Source organism: Podarcis pityusensis (assembly GCF_964106645.2).
Source record: "Podarcis pityusensis genome assembly, chromosome: 11".
Taxonomy (NCBI): domain Eukaryota; kingdom Metazoa; phylum Chordata; class Lepidosauria; order Squamata; family Lacertidae; genus Podarcis; species Podarcis pityusensis.
This window is the reverse complement of record NC_138036.1, coordinates 36,888,761-36,914,517: the sequence shown is the minus strand read 5'-3', so window position 1 is coordinate 36,914,517 and position 25,757 is coordinate 36,888,761. Positions and strand designations below refer to the sequence as shown.

The following is a 25,757-nucleotide window of genomic DNA, read 5'->3' as shown; positions in this document are numbered from 1 at the left end:
GCCGTACACCATCTGCATGAGCATCGAGGAAGACAAACAGGTGCACCATATGTGGTTTCTAATCCTAAAAAAACAAAAAAAACCTAACTAGTTCCCCTCAGTTCCAGGAAGCTTCTTAAATTGCTATACTTGCCATATTACAGTAATACTAGTGCTCTGTTTTTTCTCTCACACAGTTCTATCCAATTACTGCTGTATACAGCGTTGCACCATAGCAGGCCAGAATTGGGCCTTAGGGGTGTAAAATTTTTGATTGCAGAATGCACATCTATAGCAAACTCCTATGTGTGGCTATCCTCTTTCAGGTGAAGAAATTGTTTACAATAAATCCTAATTTTAAACATGTTCAAGCCCAGGCAGAATTCAATGACTGAGTCACATTAGTGGAAGTCCTACACAAAAGCCTTGCACAATGGGGCTTTTCCTCTTCTCCTCCCTCCCACTCCATGCCCCCCAAATTTACTTGTGAGAACCCCTGGAGTAGCACACAGGGAAAGGAGGGGGGTACCATTTTGTCTGGCAAGCCAAAATGACAAAACTATTGCCTTAGCACAAAAATGAATTCCTCCCATTATTCCCAAGGTTACTTGTCAACATCACCGCAACAAATTATCAAATCCGTTTGAGTTGCTGTGCTTGTTTGTAGTATGCAATGTTGTATCTAATGCATGCAAGTACAGAGTGCAAGTAAGGAATTACAACCTATTTTGTGTGCTTAGCAAATCATTAGACATTTAGAAGGGAAACTGTCATGCTTGCCTTGCTGACCTGCGGAAAATGTATTGCAAAATGCAACAAGTGTGTGTGTGTTTTTTAATTGGTCTCCATAAAAACCACACTGCTGGATATTAGTTTCTAGTAAGAGATCCACAAATGCTTCAATTTTTTAAAAAAGGTTAAAAACCTAATAGAAAACACTATTTACAAGGGCCACTGAAATGCATGTGGGCTGTAAGGGAGGAACGCTTGGTGTAAATCTCATCTGTGGTGACATCAAAAGGATCCTACTCCTACAACATGTTTGTGCATGTGGAAGGTACAATGTGGCAGCCTCTGGATGTGCACACAGGTGTTGAGGATAGGTGAGGAAATACAGATATATATATAGATATATATATATATATATATATATATATATATATTTATATATATATATATATATATATATATAGCCTCATATGCACACAAAAGCAGACAATAGTCTCAGCAGGGACATGCCACTGAAAACCAATGGGAGGCAGCTCCTGCTTTCCAGTAGGGCATGCAGCCCTCTGGATCCTGGCCAGTCCAGGCATGCAGACTGGATGCGGGGTGACTACATGCAGGACAGGAGAATCTTGCTGGGACATCATACGTCTGGAGATGTGTAAAAAGGAAAAGCCAGGGCTTGTGAATTAAACTTTGGTGACTGGGAGACTGGGGTGGCAGTCTGAACGCAATAGCATGCCTGGATCCCCTGGAATCTGCAATGTCTAGCTCCAAAGTGGCCAAAGCCGATCTGTCCAGCTGGCTCCTTTCTTCTCTCTGGCAGCCTCTGGGACATCAAAGTATAAGCAACAAGCCCTGGTCAGGGTTTTCAAAGACTACACCTGGCTGCTGAGTGTCACCTTGCTCCATAAGCTTTGCCTTTCAGATTTCCAACCCTTGCGTTTTCATGCCCTTGGCTAAGCTCTGAATGCAATGTACTTTGGAAAAGCCTTTCTGTCACATGCCCCCTTTAGGGAGAATTTTCCTGGAGAAGTTCATGTGGACTGAATTTGTCATCTACTCAGGAAGAGCTGGCAAAAATGCAGTAGCGTTACATGGTTGCGACAATGTTTTGGTTTTTCTCCACATGGAAACACATTTGTAGAGGATATATACACACACCAGAAACAATGTGGAAGAATGCTTATTACTTGATCATTTCTTTTGCATTGCAGGATAATGACCAGCAAATAAATGGCACTGTTTTAGATATATTAGTGAGGGGAAAACATAAATCAATATTTTCTAGAAAGGTAGTGATGTATTTTACACCATAACATAGGAATTTAATGATGCTAATAGGAAGTACATTTTTCTAATTACCAGTGCAGAAACATAAAACTCTATGTTTTTACAAAATTCTTAAAAGGCCCAAAAATAAATTACAGAAATCCTTAACAGAGTAACTAGCAAACAAAATTAGGTTCTACAGTTTCCAGACAAAGAGAACCTACAAACATTTAATGAATTTGGAATCTCCTTCAGACTCTTAAAATCCCAAACATGGGCTGACATGATTTCCAGGCTCTAAATAAGTCTAAACTCCACTAAAAACCGGAAATAATATGACATGAATTGATGTCTCTATACAAGGAAATTAGACCCAGCAGCAGAATTGGGAAACATCCTGGTTAAATGCTTATGCTTTTCTAAATTTTGTTTCACATGCTTTTAAAAAAATACAGTAGTTATTCATTAGCAAGTGCAGTATTAGATCATAGTTTCACAGCATGTAAGCTCAGCATTTGCTTTCAGTCTTGTGAAGATTCCTGAAGCAATTGATTTTCTTCTCTTCATAACTAAGGATGGATCAGCTTTCAGTTTACATTACTACGCAATGGCATTTTCGAGAATGAATGTAGTTCCTGTACTCTGCAAGCTGTTTCAGGTACATACTAGAAGGCCATCTATGCATCTCGACAAAATTGCGTTCTTCCACTAAAATGAAAAAAAGGGAAATGTATTTATCAGGTTAAAAGATTGCTCTGTCCAGCGTGGTATTTCTAAACAACGTCATAAGCTTTCCTTCTCTAAGCTAAAAATCTGTAAAGTTCTACCTTGTACCAGATCTGAATTGCAGTTTCATATGTTCTGCACTCAACTTGGGTTGGAAACAGACAGGGTAAAAAGATTCTAACACACTACGGATTTGAAAACGATATGTGACCTACTTTCATCTAACACCATGTTTAATGGACTTGGTAGAAATGAATTGTCAATATATTTTGTTACTATAGAAGATAAACTGAAATACAGGGAAATGATAAATTTTGAGGGGAAGGGGGCACTGCCAATCAGTGGGGTATCACAGATCCTTGCTAAAAGTTGATAGATCCTGCCCAGGATCTTCTGAGGGCACAGCAGAAAAAGAGGACAAGGGAATCCATAAAGCTGTCCTAGCTTTTGCTTCCAAAGCTCTCATAGAGGGAAGCTTTCTTTTACCCATTGGTAAAATGTTTTAGCCATGACTACATGTTATTCTTCAAAGTGCCCTTCTTCCTTTCTCTAGATACAATACTAGTTATGACATCCCAATATAATCTTGCTCTTTTTAAGGCTGCAGAGAAAATGGATGTACATTCAAAAGGTGCTACTCTGTACAACTTTTAGAACCCAAAGGACCATATTTTACAGTGCCTCGACCACCAAATCCCTACTCAGAAGTTTTACTTATGTGATCTCCAAGCTCATGAATGGGGTCGCGCCAACTAGCCCTGCCCCCAATATCATGTGCGCTAATCCTGCCCATTGATGACTGCACATACAATGCAAAAACATCGGCAGGGATGCAGTCTTCACAGGTACTATTATAAGCGCAAAGGCCTGCACACAAACTGGAACGCTGTGTAATCTGGGTTCCAGATGCTGTGGAAGTCTTTACACATACAGCTATTCCTGGTATGAGATACTGACTTACAGAACTTTTGGATTTCACATAAGAGTGTCCTGGTGTTCCAGATAATTTTGTTTCTCATGAAAAATAAAGTGGTATAAAGAGCTGGACTGTAAAGCATTTAGAAAGCTAGCTATTGTAATTTGCTTTGCTTGGGTGTGGAAGCAGATAGTGGACAACACAGGCCTCTTCCAAATTTGGTTTCTATCTTCCATCTAGACCTGGGCCTCCTTCCTTCTCCTCCGGATGCAAAACTTGGCACCTGATAATAAAGTGCATAGATTGATTTTCCTCCAGACTCAAAGTTCTTGGAGGCTGTTCCAGGCTTTCCCTGCTGTACGAATTCCTTGAAGGTTTTCCCCCTATCATTGGATCCTTGCTGGAAGGGAGTCTCAGCTTTCTCCTCCCACAAATGCTACTCTCAGAATTCTTTGCTACGTTTCCCTCATCTTGGGATGCTTGTTTGAGTAAAATGAAGCTGGAACCACAAATGTTTACAGTATTACCCTTGATAATGTAACAAGTGAGTGGGGGGTAGGTTTGTATGAACAAGTTATGCACCAACCTCTATTTTTCTTTACATCTGTAAATTTCTTGAATTAAGTCGTCATAATTCCTCTTCATAATTTTGTGTCATGTCCACAGTGTGGCATATCAACAATTACAGATATGTTGTCCCCCTGATGCATTCATGAAACTACCTGTTTCTCTGACAAAGCTCCATCAATTCCATAGTAAAGTTGGAATGGCAGATTCTAGGTGATTTAAAGGTTGGTGGGCAAGATACCATCCTATCACTGCTAAAATAACATCAGTGACAGTGTGCACTCATGTTGATAATGAGCTGGATCCAGACCTCATCATGCTTAGAGTACACCTTCTGAAATCAATGTGACTACTCTAAGCATGACTGAGTTGCTCCAATCCACCCTAGCATTAGTCCAAACATCAACTTCTTTGTGGTTAGGAAGCAAACTGGTAAATTACCCGAAAGGTCTTCAAATTCAGGTTTTTGACTGAAGATTAAGTAGTTAGAAGCAATAAAATGAAGCAGCCAGTTTGAAAGGCAATCAGAGTTGTGAAACTGCAAGAAATGGAAATAAAATACAGAGGTACTCGAATATTATAGAAAAACACATTTTGGCAAAAGCATTAACTAAAATGGGTAGACGTTTACCTAGAAATGTCATCTCTTTGCTGTGACTGGAACACCCAGTTACCCCATCTATGTGACACTAATAGAAACTGCTTATTACTCCAGTGTCCGCCTTTTATACGCACACATGCATATGCTTCATTTTGCCTGTTGCAATGAGCTGTATCCAACTATGTCCTACTCAAAGTAAACCCTGTGCTGTTAATGGACCCAAGTTAGTTGTCTCTACTAATTGTAATAATGAGTCTACTATGAGTACAACTAACACTGGCCACAACCTGTATATACATTCTTCCTGCACTTTACAGAAATTACAACCTATCCTAACAAGAAGAAAAACAAATAAACCAAGAGGATTTAGAATACACCAAGTCATTCGATAATTCTGAGGTAGAAGAAACGGTAACAATTCTCATAGACTTGTGAAGAGAACATCACAGGCCAAGTTAGTAGTGGGTGGAGGCTTTTGATAGGTCACTTTATGACAAGAGTGGTGGACCTGTGGTGCTCCTGATGTTGTGCATTCTAACTTCCACTGGCCCCAGTCAGCATGGGCAATGGTCCAGCATAACGGGAGTGATAGTCTGGCAACAGCTGGAAGGCGATAAAAAGTTAGCTACCCCTACTTTATGGTCTTAATATTTGAAGTGGGTATCATTTCCTGATAGCTCTTTCACTGTTGTAAGGTAAAGGTAAAGGGACCCCTGACCATTAGGTCAAGTCGTGGCCAACTCTGGGGTTGCAGCGCTCATCTTGCTTTATTGGCCGAGGGAGCCGGCGTACAGCTTCCGAATCATGTGGCCAGCATGACTTAGCCGCTTCTGGCGAACCAGAGCAGCACACGGAAACACCGTTTACCTTCCCGCCAGAGCGGTACCTATTTATCTACTTGCACTTTGACGTGCTTTCGAACTGCTAGGTTGGCAGGAGCAGGGACCGAGCAACAGGAGCTCACCCCGTTGCGGGGATTCGAACCGCCGACCTTCTGATCAGCAAGTCCTAGGCTCTGTGGTTTAACCCACAGCGCCACCCGCGTCCCTCCTTCACTGTTGTAGCTGACCATTTAACAGATGCTATGCTTAGCTCAATTCTGGAAAAAGACTAATCTGCTAATTTCTTCAAGCCATTGCTAAAGGGACAGGAGCAGCCCTGGCAATTTGTTGCTGTTATTGTTGTTTACTGCCAGATGGCAACCATGAAATAAAAAATGATACTTTGGAACACCGCAGCTTTCGCTGGCAAGGGAAAAAAAATGCCAGAGAGAAACCTTTTCCTTACTCAAGCATTGATTGAAGGAAATGTGCATGTATTTGATGCTTAGCACTTACCTTTGCTTTCCGAAGCAAGCTGACAACACTCAGGCTTGTTGATGCCAATTCCCTACTAGGCATACTCTGGAGCTGTGTGATGATATACAGCTCACAGATGTGCTGGAGCCTTGACACCTGGTACATCTCAGCACAAATCAAGAGCGACATAGCTTGCAGAATGCTGGCTGGTAAGAATATCAAACCTGAGTTAGATTACTGACCACTTGAACGCAACCCCTACATGTCTGTTACTGGTGCTCTTCTATGCTCCCTAATTCAAATAGGTCAGTGGTCATTTTTAAGCCGCTCTTCCTCTACACATAATTGACTAGTTTACTAGCTAATAGTCCAAAATGGCTATGCCAAGAGCTATCAGAAGAGTCCCCTTCCATTTACCAATCACAAAGCATCCTTCTTGAGATAAAGGGTGGTTCTAAAGGAGATCTGTCCACAATCTACTTTAGCTGAACTTTGATTTAATCTCACTGGCATCTATAGAACTAAATAAACTTAAATCCAACTATTTGTATTTAACTGGGTGGTGAATATGTCTCTTGGGAGACTCATTTTACTAAGTGCAAGCTATGACCCATGCTGCAGAGTCCTGCATAATCAAGGAGTTCCTGTTGCTGGCTGTAGAAAGGGCCACCCCAATGAGTACACAAGGTCCTTTCTTTTCCTGTAGCTGCCAACTGGGAAACCCCATGACACACACTGACAGCAGCATAGCTATAGTTTCAGAATATTTGAATGCCTGCTTCCTCAAATGGCAGAAAGAAACTAAAGAAAAGAGGGTGAAATGAATAAAGAGAGAGAGATGTGATTTCTTTCTTTTAAAGTGCTGTTTCTTTTCCCTTTGGGGGAATATAATTTTAGGGATTGCCACTGCAATCTACAATATAGTTATCAAATCAACACCCAGTAGTTTTCAAGGTCATACCATAAAATATTCACATTAACATGCCCTATTTAACAAGAAACCAACCTGAAACATTTCTTTTGAGGGTTGTTGTTTTTTTATGAGAACGTATGTTAACCATTATTATTATTAATAAAAGTTAATTTATAGAAGTTAGTACAAACTCAATTTCAGTGTTGATTCTGAAACAAAAAGGGAAGTATTTTGTTAGTCTGCAGTCTGTTTACAATGGGGTCAGAGAGACCGAGTACACAGCTGGGTGTGTCTGGTAAACAACTATTTAATGAGATCTGAAGCGAGGAATGAGTCAGCTGGGAATGGGGCAGTGTGGGTAGAGGAAATTCCCTGAGTAACAAATAAAGGTGTGGGTGGCATGTCACATATTGATTGGATATAAATTATCAACCCGCAAATTTCTACTTGCACAATGCTGGATAGAAATTTGCGGGTTGGGTATTCCTCTCACAGTGATGGATATTAGTGGTTTGAGAAATGTGGAGATTTTGAAGTGTAGCTATCTATATTCTATGTTGTAGGTTTTTTTTTATTTTCAGCCTTTTATTCTTATTTGTTTTCATTAGCTCTGAGCCAAAAAAATTCTGAACGGTGTACTTGGTTGTCTATTTGTATTGGGAGTATAGATTTTACACTCATTCACTTTTTACAAGTCATCCAACATGATGACATCATTCAATTATTGCTATCTTATATTTCTCTGTGGTTCTTTTGTCTTTTCTCAGACCGCAGAAAGTCTTTTTTTTCAGAGGAACAGAAGAGTAGCACAATCTCTCCAGGTGAAAATAAACACCTTTTGCATTACCATTCCGCCTTCTTTAAAGTTTTTTTTTTTAAATGTGGACAGTGACATACTAAGAAAGAGGACCTATCACAGCTCAGCAGGCATTTATTATAAAATTTGCAATGAGTGCCATTTTACAGCCCATTTCTTTTTAAAAAATCAACCTCTTAATTATCACTAGAACACTTTTCCGACTGTTTTTTAAAATGAAAGGGAGGCACGGTACTATAAGTCTATGGTGTTTTTTTATGATTTAAACAATCCCTACCCCTTTCTGGTCACACCACCATTAACCATGTCGCTAAAACGAGGAGAAAGCTTAAAAACATATTTAACATTATTGTATTATAGTATTACAGCACCATAATAGATTAACGTTATAACATTTTGGTAATAATGATGTTAAACCCTTCTCTCTCTTGGGCTAGAAAAACACTTTACCAATAATTGAAATACTGATAAAAAAAGGAAAGATCATAAAAAGGTGCCCACCACAAAGTAAATGTATGCTAAGGTTCAACTGTCCTCCATATACAACAACTATGCCACACTGTTGTGGACAAAACATGGAGTGATAATAGAAAAACCATCATACTCCTGGGAGTGTGAAAAGTCAATTACGATTCTGCCTGTAGCTTCCAACAAAAGAGCAGTGACTGAGTAGCACTAGGAGTCACTCATATTGAAGCTGGCCTGAACTGAGCCTTTAAAATGTAATCCAGGAATGCCCAGAAATATTTTCACCCAATATAAAAAAATCCAAGGTTAAGAACCAGAAAATTCAAAAGCTACAACACTATGCAAAATGTACTCAGCAGCAAGTCCACTTAGTTCGTAACAACTATACTTAGGATTACAGCTGTGCAGAGTATATGCAAGTATACTCGGAAGTAAGTTCCATGGTGTTAAATGGAATTTACTGTATTTTTCCGTGTATAAGACTAGGTTCTTCTAACCAAAAAATTAGGTTTAAAATTGGGGTTCGTCTTATACACAGATAGTGCTGAGGAGTGTTTTATTAATCTGGAGCCCCCCAAAATAGGGGGCATCTTATACATGGGGGCGTCTTATACACGGAAAAATACAGTACTTCCAGTGAAGTCTGCACAGGATTGCAGCCTTGCTCAGCTGTAGAAGAAAAATGATAAGATGGTATCTACTTCTGTTCCCTCTTCCTTCACCAATGGAGCAACCAGAGCACCAGAAGTATATGAATATACAAAAAAAGCTTAAATATTTGTTTACCTGGACAACAGGAATCCGTATACAGATACTCTAGAAAGGACAAGAAAGTGTCTTTGGAAATGCCATAAACTGGAACCAGAAAGCTATTGGATTCTGCATAGTTACCGTTGAACATAGCCGCCATTACCTCACAGCGAGCCACGAGGACTGCTTTGTGAGCGGGCACTGTAGCACCTGCAAGAAGAGGGGTGGGGGAGAGAAAGAAAAACAAGGCAATGATTTCAACATTTTTGTGCTGAAATGTATTTAAGTTAGGGATGCGGAATCTGTGGCACTCTAGATGCTATTGGACTACAGGGTTGATGGCAGTTACAAGTACAATAACACACAAAGGGCCACAGTTTCTCATTCCTAATTTAAGAGCGATGTTTTCTTATATTGAACACTGGTGTTTCAGGAAAAATCTGCCATGGTTAACAAATTTTACAATATAAAACAATATGAAGTGACAGGATTTATAGTGATGCCTTCACTTAATGGGATCTGAACCCACTGTCCATTTAGGATGAAATATTTGGTTTCTGGATCTACTCTGGTTGCCTTCAGTACACCTAAGTTTACAATCCTCTACACATTTACTGTGGGAATCAGTCCAATTTAATTCAGTAGGTTTTACTTTTGAGTAAATATGCTTAAAATTATATGGCACACTGGCCTGAACCCAAATTCCGTAATTTATTGCACCAGCAAAGAAAAAGACTGTGTGTGTGTGTGTGTTTTCTATTAATGCTGCCCACTGAAACTTTGTGATCTGTTGCACCAATCTGTAAATATGGCATCCATGCGTATAACGCAAATGTCTGCAAGAGGCTTCCACATCATCTGCAACCCTAACTATTCAGGGTTCCATATAGTATAGAAGGCTTTGTGCACTCAGCTATTTGAGTAAAGATTCCCACCCAGCCAATGTGTGTCCTGTAGACAGAGGTGCCTGAGAGCAGGGCTACTCAGCACTGGTATCAGGGGCAGAGTTATGTTCTTGTTTGCTGCAGCCCCACTCTTTCCTCACATGATCAATTCAGTTTTGAATAAAATGCCTGAATAGGGCTTAATTCTTTGAAAAAAGCACTGATAGAAGCAAAGTGACATTTGCTCTGCAATAGAAAGACTTCTAAATGGCTCCAGCATTTCACATTTCTAATGCATTGATCTGCAGCAGTATGTGAGAAATAATGCACTGGTGAGGCATTTACCCATAATTTTATTCATCTCTAGGCCTAACTTATGAGTATTTAAGTATTTAAAATGCACAGTCAGAGGCTCATTTTTTAAAATAACTGTTCCAGGATCAAAACTGTCTTAGTGCCATGCTCTATAACTTGGAACTATTGGTTTAATGCCTGGGATCCTTCAGTAAGGAAGGAATAGGACTTTTCACATCCTCAGAGGTACTCCTATTATTACTGGAATTAAAAAGTCTTAAGGACTGATCTGTGTGTCCTGACAAAAATCTGGATGCAATCTGGTAAACACAACAGCACTCTTTTGTGCAGTACATTCTTAAATTAGGTGTTTTTAGCTCTAAAGACAAAACACTTTAAAAAGTACAAATTCATTTCCATTGTGTTCTGTTTGTAATATATGGTTGCACTCTTGTTAATATGAATATATTCCTCTGTGGCATTTGTTTGAGACAAGCAATGAAACCTATTGTTCCCTCAACTTCCTACAAGAATTGTCCAAAGAGTAGCCCTTAGAACTGAGCTGTCTGTCTCACCAAGCTGTGCATTTGTATTTTGTTCTCCTTTCAAAGGACTGTTTGTTTTCTCTGAAGGCGGCATCTAGAAAAGAATTCCCTTGTACGCATGTGCCTAGTTCATAGAGATTCAGACTTGGCTGTGGCTTTTCAAAGCTGAAAGCAAAATAATTAAACAACTCTTTAATCATGTGCAAGCAGAAGTTTGAAGTTGATCAAAAATACTTGCCACTACTTGCAGCAAAAACTGCAAGGTTTTTAGCGAAGGCAACTAGAATAAGATCTATTATTTGATTAGTGATGTAAAACTCCAAAATGTATTTGGTATAGTTAAGTTTTTACCTCTTTCTTCAGTACATTTTATTTTATTGCTATGGCTAGTGGCTGATGCAAATAAAGATTCTTCTGATTCTTGCCACTACTCCTGTCTGTGTATAGGCATAGAAGTAGTTAAGGCTTGCAATTCTGTACAAAATCCTGCTTAAATCCCACTGAAGTCAATGAGATTACGCACTGTTAATAGTACACAGGACAGCAAATAAAGGTCCATGACTGGCAAGGCAAAAATGAAGAAATGCCAGTATCATCTGTAAAGGCAGCTGTGTTGGCATATAAGAAAATTAGGCCAATATATAGGCCAACCAAAATAGGACAAGTTAGAATTGCAAGTTTTTGAGTTTTACAGAACTGTTCATCAAGCTAGATGGTAAACAGAGCAATGTGGGGACAGGTGGGTGATTTCTTTTTTATTGTTTGGTTGCTGTTGAAAACATGGAGTTTGAATCTGAACATAGTCTTACAATGGAATGTGGGGGGGGCACTAGCAGACATTAACATGAGGCTATTTAGGTGCTATGTGGCTCTCACCTTCACTAATATAAGGCCTGCGTCCTGGCTGAGAAGTGGTGCCAGGATAGGTGCTGATTTCCTGCGAGATCTTGCGAGATCTCAGCAAAGTCTTGAAAGATGTCTAGGAGTGCAAAATATCTCTTGAGATCTGAGAGAGATCTTGCAAGCTCTTTCACGGACCGAGGCCACCACTGCTTCTCCACAAGCGGTGACACAGCTGGTGGTACAGCTGCAGTGCCACCAGTAGGTGGCTAAGTGGTAGTGAATGTCCCATTGGTGGTGTGGCAGAACAGTGTGGCACTTCTTGTTTTGCCTTAAGTGGCAAAATAGGACTTACCACCCCTGATCTCAGGATTCCAGAACTTACAGCTGTCAGCTCTGAGGGAAGGCAGGCAAGGACCCACAGTCCAGGTGGGGCTCGCTAGCTCAGGGAGGAGGTGTGTGATTCCTCAGCTGGAGAAGGCTCAGGTGAGGGTCAGATGCCTTGTCAAGCCCAGAAGCTATAACAGGCCTGCGTCGTGGTTTCCACCTACTAAGAAACCTGTGTGTTTTGCCTAAGGTTGGAGACAGACCTGTATAACAGACAATTCTTGAGTTTTGAGAGATCAGGAATCAGCCACATTTATGATTCTTTTTCCCAGCTGGCCCCTAACCATTCTCATACTACCTCCTTCCCCATTGTTTTGAGACTTTGATCAGATATAGCAGAACCTGGGTTGTCAAAAGCTTCGGAAGTAGAAAGTTTTGGTTTTCTAACTCTGACAACTCGGTAGTGAATACTTCCGTTTTCGAACGCGCCTCAGAAGTCGAATGGCTTCCGAGGTGCATTTCTCCATTTTTTCAATGGGTTTTGCCAACTGGCAATTGCACCTTGGTTGTCGAATGTTTCGGAAGTCTTCCAGAACGGATTACATTTGACAACCGTGGTTCAACGGTACAGGCTCCATGACTTTAAAATCAGCTTTAAAAAATGTAACCCACTTCTCTGTTTTTTACCATGTAGTCTGCTTAAAAGTTCTGGGAGACCTGGAAGCTTTGAAACTATTTTGTGATTATTTTAGACAGCCTACTAAAGGCACTGCTGTAATTGGGATTTTGCAATATAATCAAATATCAAATGAGATTCCCCCCTCTTCTATCATACATTCGTCTTTGAAACATTTTCGCAACACTATAATAAATATTGCTGGAAACCAACAGGAGGGAAGAGTGCTCTTGTGCTCGAATCCCGCTTGCAAGTTTTTCACAGGCATCTAGTTGGTCATTGTGGGAACAGGATGCTGGACTAGATGGGCCATTGGCCTGATCCGGCAGGCTCTTCTTATGATAGGCTCTTGCATATTGAATTCCCCCTCATATTATAGATCATGAAAGCATATTGATGGTGCCACTCATTTTTATTGAAATAGTTATTCAATTTATCACCAGGAGGTATTTTATCATTGTTTGACTATTTAAAGGGAAAAGGTGGAGAAACAAATGAGATAAGCTTAATACCTTGTATTTTGAACATGACATCCGCTAATACAGTTGTGTTAAAGAAGAGCCTGAGAGAGCTGTTACATAACTGCAGGGGCCTTTTTGACAAATATGATCTGCAATTTCTTGAGCTGTTAACCTGAAAAAGGAAAAGACAGGGGAACATGTGAGTGCCAATGCTTCTTAAGTGCCTACCTTTGTTCCTGCTTTTGTAGCAAACGATATAAAACCACTGAGCCTGTTTTTTTCACTTCATTCACAACTGATCAGCAACACCTGTTGCACACTTTCAAAAGCTCTTCCTCCATTTGCATTTCTTCTAGCATAAATAGGGATCTCACAATGGTTCTTACTCTAAATATGTAGACTGCCATTGTAAGCTCCCCCACCCCACCCCCCGGGGATGCATATAGCGTCCCACAGACCATAATTCTTACACAGGGTAGTAATCAATATTTCCCCTCCAGTAGCAGACCCTAGACCCTCACCATTTGGGATGTTCCTCTAGCTAGACACCTAACACTGGGAAGATCAAGGGGGGAGGTTGTAAAAAGAAATGTTAACATTCTCCTACGCATACATTGAATCCTGAACACGACACTTTGTTTCTGACCAGGGGGCACAATCCATCACAAAGTTATCCTGCACCTATCTTGTTGTGCAAAAGACCACCCATGCACATTGTGTCCCAGCCTTGGGTCAGATGAGTGTGTCTCTCTTAAAGGTATCCAAAAGCTGGCAGCCTGAGACAGCTACTTCATCTAGTGAGACAGCAGGGCTGCTTCTGCACCAACATTCATAAACAAAATAAAGTAATGCTCCCTTATATGAACCAAATATTTTCCCCTTTGAAACCTGACACTTAGCATTTAAGCTTCCCATAGCTGCATTTTAAACTCTTTCATTGTTAGGAAGAATATTAATAAAGAAATAATTGTTTAATAAGGATTGTTTTTGAATACTCTGTCATCATCTCCCCTGAGTTATTATATCCACATATTCAAAAAGTTTATAATCTTTCCAGTTGCTGAATTCACCATCTTCCCCTATTTCTATAGCCTAACTAATACTGAACTTAATGGTGAGTCATTTGGACTTAACACCATTTACTGATAAATATTGTATCTGGGGGATCCAGTCTGGTCCTTTTTGCAATCCAGTAAGTGCAACTGAAAGATAAAATAATGTGGCTTACCTTTCCTGGAATTTTCAAGATACATTTTACTCTCTCAAGAACAAGCTCAACGTTCCCAAGATCCTTCAGCTTCTTTTTGATATGTTCTTCTAATAGTTCCCATTGGAAAGCACCTGTGGAGATGAGATAAACAATACTTCTAGGCTATGGCTCCTCTCAGGCTATCAGTTTTTTAGTTCCAGAAATGCAGTTATTACCAATATGTGCTGAACACAACCCAAGCATCTTCTCAGGGGGTGGCATTTCTGCCGCAGGGACACTGCATTTTTATATCACTGAATGAACTATATTTGGTACCTGGGAAAAGGAAAATCTCGCCTCTCCACATGCCCGAATAGCAAAGTCACTGTTATTGTGCTTGATGTTAGTAATGTGGGTGTCATTGGCACTAATAAGACATCCCTATGGTGTGAATGACGAGAAGTGACAAAACTACCTCCCCAGTTCCTGACTTTTAAATAAAGAAATAATTAGAACTGGAGAGGAGGAATCTGTTTGCCCTTGAACAACTGGCCTTGCAAAGGTTGTGAAGTTGCATCCCTCAATGCACACATACACAACAACAACATTTCAGCATCAGACTTGGAAGAAAATACACGTTTAGACATGACGCCTAGATTCAGAGTTCTGCATGTGTTTTGATGCATAAACAGATTTCCTGGAGAATATGGCATCCCCACCTAGTGCAATAAACCCAATAAGAATGTGACTGGAGTTGTCCTCAAACACACTGAAAGGAACAGTCCTTTCAAGAGCAAGAACTCCATGTGTAGACAGGAGCACACAGGTTTAAGGAATCTTAGGGCAGTAAAATTGGTGTACAATCCACCAAAGAGTGCCACTGCACTATTTCCATTTTGTTTGTTTGTTTCCTTCTTCAAAGGCTCTTGACTGCAATAGCTTGGTGGATTGCTTTATTGCACCTCCTTAGTAGAGTAACCAAGTGCCAAAGTCTATCATCTCCAAGTTTGGTCATCAATATCACTTTTCCTCCATCACCACTATTCAGCAAAAGTTCTTAAAATATGTAATAATCAGAGAACAACAAAGATGACGAGAACGGGATAGTCTGGTGCCCAACCAACTTAAAGTTGCCAGAACTTCTGTTTGCACAATTTTACACTTCCCACTGAAATCTCCTTCTTTTTTTAAAAAATAAATAAATTCCTACATAAACAACACCAGACATTTGGAAGAAAAGTTTTCAGATAGTCTACTCCCTGACATGCTAGTAATCTGTATGCATCTACTTCAAGTCTGAAGTGGTTAAGTTCAGGTGCAGATTTATTACAACAACGAGAACTAGGCCTCTAGCGAGATGGTATGCAGCCCCATTGCAGTAGGTTAGCTCTTTCTTGCTAAAAGACAAAAAACAGCCAGAACCATTCTGACAGGATACCTGAGTAAATGAAGTGCAGAATGTCTGACAAACAAGAACAGAAGAAAGAGTCTTTAACAATGACTCTTACTGGTGAGTTGCATGATGAGTTGTGGTTTAAAACAGGAAGCACAGCTTGCCGGTTTGCTGCAAAGAGGGTCTGGGCAGTTCGAATGATGGAGGAATCCTGAATGTCTGCTGGACTCTTCACATTAAAGAGTAACATGAACACATGGCTAACAGAGCACAGAACAATCCTGTGAGCTTCTGCTACTTCCTTCAAGTCTTCAGAATAAAATACCACATCTGCACACTGGCAACAGAACAGCAGGTTATGTAAATCGGAGTCATAATGCGAGGCTTCACCTTTTAAGATTGGCATTTTTTCTAAAACAAAACCAAAAAAAGAAAAAAAAAGAAATCATGAATAAACTGTTTGTAACTCCAAATTTGCACTAGGCACAATGCAAACAAAAGCATTTTTATTCCCTGGGACTGGATTAAATGAGGACATAACAGCGTTTTCCTAACTGCCCTAAATACATTTCTCTTTACTACACTTTGGCCATCAAAGGAAGCCCAGTTTCTCTAACTTCTCAGGTTAATACAAACTGTAAAAACATTTACTAAAAAATTAGATGTTTCTGAAATTAATCATTGGAGAATTGCTTGAACTTCAGTTGTTTTAAACAATATAGCCAGAGGACTGTGAGGATAAAAGGCTGCATACTCACAAAGGCCAAACTATGTTTTATACTGAACATCACCAGCAACTGCTTGTAATAGTGAAAAAAATGCAGAACATTCTGATGTCAGGGTAAATTGTACTAGATGCCAGAGGAGTCTGAGGAGCTACACAGCATTTTTGACAGCAGCCATGCACTTAATGTAATCAGAGTTCAAGAAACTCACCTGATTCCTCATTATGGGCCACGGCCCTTTTGCCATCTGGCCAGTAGAGGATGTGGGGTGGGGTGGAAAATAATACTAGTGGAGCATGAATAACAAAAGCTGTTAGGTGCCAGAGAACTTGCAGCTGGCTTCTATTCAGATACTGGCACCAGTACTATAATTATTTGTTGTAGCTCATACTTTCCCATAGGCCCTGAAGCCCCTCTGCTACAGCAAGCCTGCCAGGAGTTAGTCCCAAAACAGGGCATTCCAGGGATAGGGCAGCCTATTGTCTACCAGAGCCCTCCATCCCCCTGAGTGATCCTAGGATCAGACCCATCAACTACAAAAGTATAGAGCTACTGTGTTAATTTCTCTTCCATTGAAATGGGAGGGTTTGTCAAAAACACACTCAAAAGAACCATAAAAAGAAGACACCCCCCCCCCACACACACACCACAGGCCAGCAGGGCTTTAAAATTGATAAATTCTCCCTCCATCTCCTGTCACTTAGATGTGCTCTGTTGGAAATTATACCTGGCTGATCAAGTTGAGGTGGCTTAACTCCATGGCACTTATGGCTTTTTTTCCTTTTCTTCATTTTTTCAGAAGATTTCTGATTCAAGCTTTGTATCATAAAATATTCCAGCTAAAATAAAATATACGCACATATATTTACTTAACTTTCTAAGATTTATTTAAGAAGCCACAGCAGATCAATTATGGTTAAATGCTCATTGGACACTTTAATCAACTTGAAAGATAACAAATTTCTTATGTACCTTTTCATACAAAAGCAGGAGCGCTGAACATTTAGAAGATATTAAGAAAGTAGAAAGGATGACTCTATAGTTTTGATGTTAGTTTTAGAGAGTTTGGATGTTTCAGAACTGACCAAGAGTCCAAATCTCCATGTGGTTTTTAGCCTTTCTCCCATTAAATTAGCCTCATCTGCCGAGTACAAGAAACAGAGCATTTCCTCCAGCAGCCTCTATGTTTATTATGGAATTCCTTGCCAGTGGAAATGCAGTAAGCCTCCTCCTCTTTGAAACTTTAAACAGTCTTTGAAAACGTTTTGTAGGAAGGCCTTTTATGTAAAGGGTGTATAGGGTGCCCAGTGCAAGAGAGGACTATTCTGGCTCCAACCCAAGACCAAACCACAGAGGCATTTACTTGCAAGTAAAGAAGTAAATTTTGATACAAACTTGGCAGCTAAGAAAGAACATAATCTAGTCCATAGATTTGCATACACTGGACAGGCTGCAGAGCTGGCCTTCTCTTTATGGAAGTAGACTCTAGAGCTCACAGGTACATGCCAGTCCCTATGCCCATGCTTATGAGTGCCTTGCCATAGTTCTGCTAGGTGCTGTGTGGTGCACTGAGCCTCCTTGGTGCAGCAATGGGGGCCTCATAAGCCTCTCTGAAGGAAGAACATAAAAATCATCCAAACTTGATGAAATGAGGTATTGTTTATTATACCAACAAATCTTATACCAACAAATCGTTAAAAGATTAGCCTTTATCATTCCTGCTTCAAAATAACACTAATAGAAATTAGTACAAGGAAGGAACACCATGCCCAAAGTGCTTATAGAATAAATTTAGTAGGCAAAGCCAAGCAAATGAGGACAGCTCTCACAGATGTTAATTTAAAAACAATAACAAATCAACATAATATGTATTCAATTAGCTCCCTCACAGCTAAATTACTACTCTGCACATTAACTATCCTGTTTTCCATGGGATAAACTGAACGTCTATTGAAGTTCATTTTTAAAGTAGCTGATTCAACAGACAAACTAAAGTGCCTACTGACTGCAAACCAAACTGCAGAAATCTTAAAACAGGCTCACTTCCAATACACAATTAAAATTGGCAAATCCATTAATGGCACTAAATATTGTTTCCCAGAAATAATTTGGAATCTATTGCTACTGTTTTCAAGACAGTGATTCATTTGAGAATGTCATTTACTCTATGACTTTGGGTGTAATCTGTATCCATTTAAACCATTTCTTTTAAAAAAATCTGATATGGCTAGCCAATGGCTAATGTAATTAATGAACTGAAATGAACTATTTATCACTTTAGAGACCTTTTAAATTAACAGCCCAATCCTCTGAATGTCTACTCAGAAGAAAGCCTTCCATGAGATTAATTACCAGGAAAATGTGCATATAACTGCAGCCTAAATCATTTTTAAACTAGTTGTGGCATGTGAGGGAATTGCCACTGTACCATCCTCAAAGCTGCTGTTTGCCAAGACTGGGATGAGGAAGGACAGGTTGGTGATGCACATGTGCTTAGGCACACTGCTACCAGAGGTGTACCTAGGCTCCTTTGTGACCTTGGCAAGGAGATGTATCAGCGCCACCCCTCTGAAGAGATATATTGAGGAGATATATTGGTTCCTCTGAAGCCAGGAGAGACCATGGACCCAAAATTCAAAAACTTTGCTTTTCATCACCTATTGCACTCTGCCAGTTGTTTCCTCCTTGGCCACTGGAGTTGGGTCTGCTCTGCACCACCTCCTCCTCCTCTACTGGTCCATCTGCCTGCTTTCCTCCCTCCCTCTGGTTCCTGCTTTCCCTTCTGCCTTCTTCCACCCTCCCTTCCTTTTTCCTCCTCCTGCAACTCTCACCCTGCCACTTCTTTCTTCCATCTGAGCCCTCACACTTCTAATAGCACCACCACCCACTGGGGAGGGGCCCCCAGCAAGTGACTGGATTCTATTGCAAAGGCACCCAGAGGAGCCTGCAGGTCTTGCCCAGCCGCTCAGAAAAGAGAGCACAGATGGGCTCTGACAGGGCCGTCTTAAGTGTATCTGGCACCATGGTGCAAAGATCCCTCCGGCACGCTGCCCCCCTCCATTTCCCAGAGCTGTTGACCTTTTCCCAAGCCTCTGTGGGGATCGCTCTCCTCCCACGGAGGCTTCGGAGGCAAGCTGCACGCCCGCCAGCCATATGGTTGACGGGGCACAGCCGGCAGGCATGCAGGGAAGGGGAGGCCGCCGGAAAAGCCACGCAGCTCCCCCACTCATTGGGCGCCCCTGAGAGGCCAGCGTCCTGGCGCAACGTGCCAGTAAACCCAATAGGAAAGACGGCTATGGGCTCCGAGCCACTCAAAGTGGCACAATTTTTGTGCCCTCATGGGCCTGCGTCCTTAGCAGGGGCCAACCCAACCCTTACGTGCACCCCTGAATGCCACCACCAACCCATTGCTTCCGCTGCCCTATCCATACTAATCAGCGGCAGCGTTGCCCCAGCTAGGAGTATGCAACAACAGCACTTATTACATATTGCAACTGTACGAAATGCGTCCAGATTAAGGGCGTAATACTATACAGTGCTACCTCGGGTTAAGTACCTAATTCGTTCTGGAGGTCCGTTCTTAACCTGAAACTGTTTCTGGGTTAGCGGAGTCTGTAACCTGAAGCGTATGTAACCTGAAGCGTATGTAACCCGAGGTACCACTGTACTCGCATACTAGGAGCAAGTCCCACTGAACTCAAAGGTGTTTCAGAAAGCACATTCACGATAGTGCTGAAACACTTTTGCTGCATTTCAATTTAATTAAGTTCCACTCCTCCAAGTACTATTCATTACAGTGGTACCTCGGGTTAAGAACTTAATTCATTCTGGAGGTCCGTTCTTAACCTGAAACTGTTCTTAACCTGAAGCACCACTTTAGCTAATGGGGCCTCCAGCTGCCACCACACCGCCGGAGCACGATTTCTGTTCTCATCCTGAAGCAAAGTTCTTAACCCGAGGTACTATTTCTGGGTTAGCGGAGTCTGTAACCTGAAGCATCTGTAACCTGAAGCATCTGTAACCCGAGGTACCACTGTACATGTAGACTTTCTCCTTCCAAAATAGTGAACTTTGAACAATGAAGGAGGTGGCCTTAAAAATGGCTTGGAAAAGGGGCAGTGCGGGTTAGCGCCTCCGGCAATGGCGGATTTCCTCTGACCAGGAGGAATCCGCTTCGTGAGAACCAGGATCTGGACCGCCGCGGTGAGGTGGAGACCCACTAAAAACCACAGGCGGGAGAAGCCTGTGGACGTGGGATTCGGCTGGCACCTTTTGTGCCTCCCCTACTCGCGGGGAAACCCAGTTTCGGGGATCCGGAGCGACGTGGGGTGAATGGCGCGGTGCTTTGAATCGACTGCTCTTTTCACGGAGTGAAGCCGTATTGCTGTTGCCGGAGAGCGCTGACTTTTTCCTGTGGACAATTGGATTTTAAACAACTGCCCGTGAGTAGAACGGAAAATTGGATTAAAAAACTTTTTAATTTGGCACCGAAGCGGGAAGGTCTAAACAGGAAGTCCGCCTTCCGCTTTTGTAAATAGAATGAATCAAAGACATTACAAGGTAGAGTCTGGAAAGTCGTTTGTAAAGGACTAAATTTCCATCAGTTAAAATCACTATACCCCCCTTGGAAGCAGGAGAAGGGGGGGGAATCTTTTTAGACTGTTTAAACCTGCAGAAGAGAGAGTAAAGAAAGATAAATTTCCACCGTCTTGATCCTGGGAGCGGGGTGTCAGAGACAGACACTTTGGGGAAGTTCATTGACTGTGGATAAAACGTTTTTGACAGATAGTTAAAAAAGAGAAACATATTGATTCCAATGTTCCCTTTTGCACTTAAAAGGAACAAAATATCTGGAAAACGAAAGGAACTTTGTTGCTAGGTCTGCTTTTAAAAAGACGGATACAAATAGAAATTGTTTCCTCTAGAGGGAGCTTGTGAAACTGTTGCTGGAGTTGATCTGGGGAATTCTACAGCTGTAGAGATAAAAGATCGTGGGAATTAGACACCGACCTTAAACAAGAATGTGCCCAGAAGAAGCTTTAGTGCTTGCTTTTTGCAAGACAAGTGCTTTACTGGAACAGCTACATGAGAAGATGGATTTGATGACTGTTGCAGTTGGAAATTTTGGACAAACAGTGAATACTTATATAGAAACCACTCAGGAATTAACCCAGGAATGTGCTTTGACAGAGCAAGTGGTGAAGAAGATAAAGGAGGAGGTAGTTGCTGAACCTCAAGTACCAGAAATGGAGAGAGCTGCGGCCTTGCAGGAACATAAGTTGCTGTTTTTGACGACTGAATCTGGAGAAAGTCAGATTTGGAGAGATGGAGTACTGTTTGGTCTGGAGATGGGAAGTTGGATAGATCCCCCTATGCAGGGATGTTTTGACTTTTCGGATCTGGCTTTGGGCCAGGGGGAGTTTGGAGTTGTGGGGGCCCTTAACCTTGGAGGGACTTTGAAACATGCCTTCAAATATCTTTTGGATTTCAGTGTTGACTATGGAGAATGGGTTGACTTATTGAGAAGGGATAAAGATATTGTCAAGTTGGAGTCTCCCCGAGAGAAAGGAAGGAAATTAAGAATAAGATCAGCAGAAGATAAAGTAAAGTGCAGGTATAAACATGAAGAAGACCTGCAGAAGGGACATGGAAAAAACTTAAGAGCCTCGGATAGAAGGTCACCAGGTTGATGGACTAGATGGATGGGACAGAAAGGACTGACAAAACCCAAGACCAGGAAGAAGAGACGACGGATGAAGATTGGAAGAAAGTTTTAAAAATTCATCTAGAAAATCATTGTAAAATTAATGAGCATTAGAAAAATGTTGGAATGAAACTATTTGGCTTTAGTAGAAATGTTAAAAAGAATTATGTATAAATATGTTTTGTTAAAAAGAATTAGGTATAAATAAGATTTAAGTTTTAAGCTTTAGGGTTTTTTATGGTAAGATAAGGTTAAAATAGATTAAGGTAATTTAATGACAGAATATTGTGAAAGATGAAAAGGATTTGCTGAGATAATTAATAACTAGAATACAAAAAAGGGAGGTGTGAGGAGGTCGATGAAACAAGTTAATGAAAGATAAAGATTTGGGAATATTGGATTTGCTTTTAAATTTTTCGTTTATTTTTGTTTTTTGATTCTGATGTATTGTGTGTTTTGTTTGGTTTGGTTTTTTTTTTTACTTTTGTTTTTATTGACTTATATTGTTTAATCTTTCTTTTTGTCTACCTTTTTTCCTTTTCTTTTTTCTTATTTTTTCCTTTCTCTTTCTGTAATTTTAAATTCTCAATAAATATCATTTAAAAAAAAGAGAGAGAAGAGGCAGTGCAAGACTGTTGTCAGTGAAAATACCCCCACTTCCTAATATGATTTCCTGTGGTACCTTGAGCAAAATGTTCCAATTACACCGTTTATTTCACTTATACAATTTACCCTTGCAACAACTCTGTCTGATAGCTTTAAGCTAAAGTTTAAACTGTCATAATGCGTTGCCACATTTATATCCCGTCTTTCCTTCAAGGAGCTCAAGGTGTCATACAAGATTCTCCCCCTTCCCATTTTATCCTCTTAATAACCTTGTGAAGCATATTAGGCTAAGAGGGAGTGACTGACCCAGCTTCACAGCTGGGTGGCGATTTGAACTCTGTTCTCCCTGGTCCTAATACAACACTTTAACCACTACACCATGCTGGCTCTCTGTGGGGATAGTGTACGAAACAGATATATATATATATATATATATATATATATATATATATATAATTTGACCTATGTCATCCAGTGGACTTCAGGTCAGAGCAGGGGCTGTGTGCCAATGTCAGAGCAGTAGCCAATGTCCATATCCATCCAAAAAAATCATAGCCCAAATTTCAAAAGATATTTGAAATCTTACCATTTGATCATTCTGAGATTCTTTTCTACTTACCACTCCTCCAAAATATTTTCCTATGTAGAAATCATTGAGACTGTGCAGTTCCAAATAAGTAGCTCCAAGTTCTTTAGCAAGCTGAATCCCTTCAGAAGCTGTAACACAGCTCCCTCTGTCTGAGATGCACAAAGGACAAGTGCAGGGAACTTCTGAGAAAACAAATTATTTATGCAAAATATTTTAATTACATTGGCTCTTCTTCAATAGCTTCAAAATCATACTAAAGAATTAATAGCACATTCAACAAAAGGTAAGATTTTTAAATCCATTAACAGCATAAATAATGCAAGTCAAATGCAGAGCTACTCCAACAAGAATTAAACAAGAATTTTCATGTTAATTATATTATATCTTACTTTTCTTATTGCAAGCTATTTTTGAACATGGGTTGTATTCAACTAAATCCTACTCAGTGTAGATCCACTGAAATTAATGAACCTAGTAAGGTACATTTACTTAAACAGGTCTACTCTGAGTAGGACTAGCACTGAATACCACCCCTTATCTTGTTATTCGCTGTTTGTCTGATGTATAACAGCTAAGGTTGCATCAAGGCTTTCTACAAAGATCCCTCCTGAAATGCAAATATGGCTCGCCAAAATGATTAATTGCATGACACAGTATTTCCCCCCAAAAATTAAATTAAGCGTCTTATTATTGTCACTTCACTTTTCAATTTCTCAAAAGTTTCAAAAATTTAAGACAAGTTTCAATGGTAGGCCATTTTAATCATAAGGCAAATAATGAGGAAAGCTTGTAACACTTTGCAAGGACATTTGCCAGACCACAATTTCCTCTAAATTGCAGTCAGCATGATATTACACAAGAATTCTGCATTCCTTACTAGGCAGTGTCAGTAGAACCACAGACAGAGTAAACAAGGCTCTGCAGACAGCATTATCTGTTATTTTCATTGTTAACTAAAGGAAAAAGATTCCCATAGAAAACAAACTTGTGCTGTTATAAATAAAAATATTTAAGTGCATTATTATATTGTATTATCAGTGTACATGGGACTGATATTCAAAAAGACAAGATCTTCTTGCCCCCTAAATTTAATCTCTAGTATGCCCTAGGATATATCAAATTGCCTATGAACCACATCAGATAATATTTCATGAAAAAGAAATCTACTGACAGTTCTTACTGTAAAAGCAGTGGTGCAGTCACACTGAAATAATCTCTCTTGGGTCATTTATATTCTGATTATCAACTACTCCAAATAAGTTATTGCCTTGCAAAAGCATGACAAAAATGACAAATATAAGGTTGGATCCAATGGTAGGCATAGTCAAAGCAGACCCACTGGAATTAATGGACATGACTAACTTGGGTCCAATAATTTTAATGGGTCTATTCTGAGTATAATTCAGTTTGATAGAACATAGATCTGTATATATAAATGCAGAGAGAGAGAAATTTGAGACATCGATACATTTTCACCAAGCATCATTACCTATGGATAATTTTCAAGGTTTACTTCATAGAGTTTGGCTAACATGCAACACAACCTTTTTTATACTTTTAGTGTTAACTGCCCACAAGTATTCCAGTAAAGAAATTTCAATTGGGAATCAGGTATTACATCAATGAGGATAAATTGCAGCCTTTTAAATAATAAGTATGATGAATATCAAACTGGTTCATATTATTACAATCTTACTATGGTAGAAACTATTGTTGAATTTGATGGCATGTTTTCAGATAAAGTAGAATATACTGTTTATTAACAGTGTGACCATACAAAGCAGTTTCATTCTTGTACATGTTCTCCTTTTTTACACAAATTTAATCTGGAAAAGTTTCCCCTTTTCCTTCATGTTGCTATTCAGTACAGTGGCATCATAGTTTTAATTAAAAAGCATTTCAAATAGTCTACCATATGGAAATGGTCTGCAAGGTATTGGGACCCATAATGCAACAAAGCTTAAGAATTCAGTGGACTGCATTACAGAAACTATATTTAAAAAACCACTTAAAAGTAGCTGCAACTTACAACAATATAATGGACAAAAACATGACAATGTATTAAGTAATGAATAAACTTTTTAACAAATGCTTCCCAATAAGAAATTACAGACTACTCTGATGCTACTACTTTCCAATAATAATCACATTAGCTTGGAAGGTACCAGAAGTAAGGAAGAAACAAAAACTCCCCCCCCCCACTTTTGACACTGTATCAGATTTCACACAAATAATGCTTTCATCAGAATTCATTAAACATCATTAAAACTAAAGGTGCATAGCTCATAAATGCCCAAACAACATTCTAGGGGGCAGGAACGCTAATATGCCTGTCACTATGCCACAATAAATACATTACGTTAAAATTTCAATTTTCCTGTCAACCTGAAATAACCACTCAAAGATGCTACCCACTATGCCTCTGCCTGAATAAATGCTCTAGACAAGCCTCCTTCAGTTTCCACTGAGAGCAGGGTAATTTTGCCACAGA

General features: G+C 40.1%; 1 protein-coding gene across 6 annotated transcripts in view; it reads right to left on the bottom strand.

Moving 5' to 3' along the window:
• Window positions 1-1,160: 1,160 nt before the first annotated feature.
• Window positions 1,161-25,757, bottom strand: part of RHOBTB3 (Rho related BTB domain containing 3) — a 36,358-nt gene continuing 11,761 nt past the window's right edge. For 5 of the 6 annotated variants that reach the window (XM_080973767.1, XM_080973765.1, XM_080973766.1 and 2 more), the window contains 9 exons: window positions 23,297-23,448; window positions 17,095-17,206; window positions 15,688-16,053; window positions 14,289-14,401; window positions 13,112-13,232; window positions 9,070-9,243; window positions 6,125-6,291; window positions 4,628-4,724; window positions 1,161-2,685 (listed from right to left, as the gene is read on the bottom strand). In XM_080973767.1, coding sequence (XP_080829893.1) covers window positions 2,570-2,685; window positions 4,628-4,724; window positions 6,125-6,291; window positions 9,070-9,243; window positions 13,112-13,232; window positions 14,289-14,401; window positions 15,688-16,053; window positions 17,095-17,206; window positions 23,297-23,448 — 1,418 coding nt within the window. In that variant the 3' untranslated portion in view covers window positions 1,161-2,569. Of the gene's footprint in view, window positions 2,686-4,627; window positions 4,725-6,124; window positions 6,292-9,069; window positions 9,244-13,111; window positions 13,233-14,288; window positions 14,402-15,687; window positions 16,054-17,094; window positions 17,207-23,296; window positions 23,449-25,757 lie in introns of those variants that run through there. The other variant, XM_080973768.1, reaches the window with a different exon arrangement.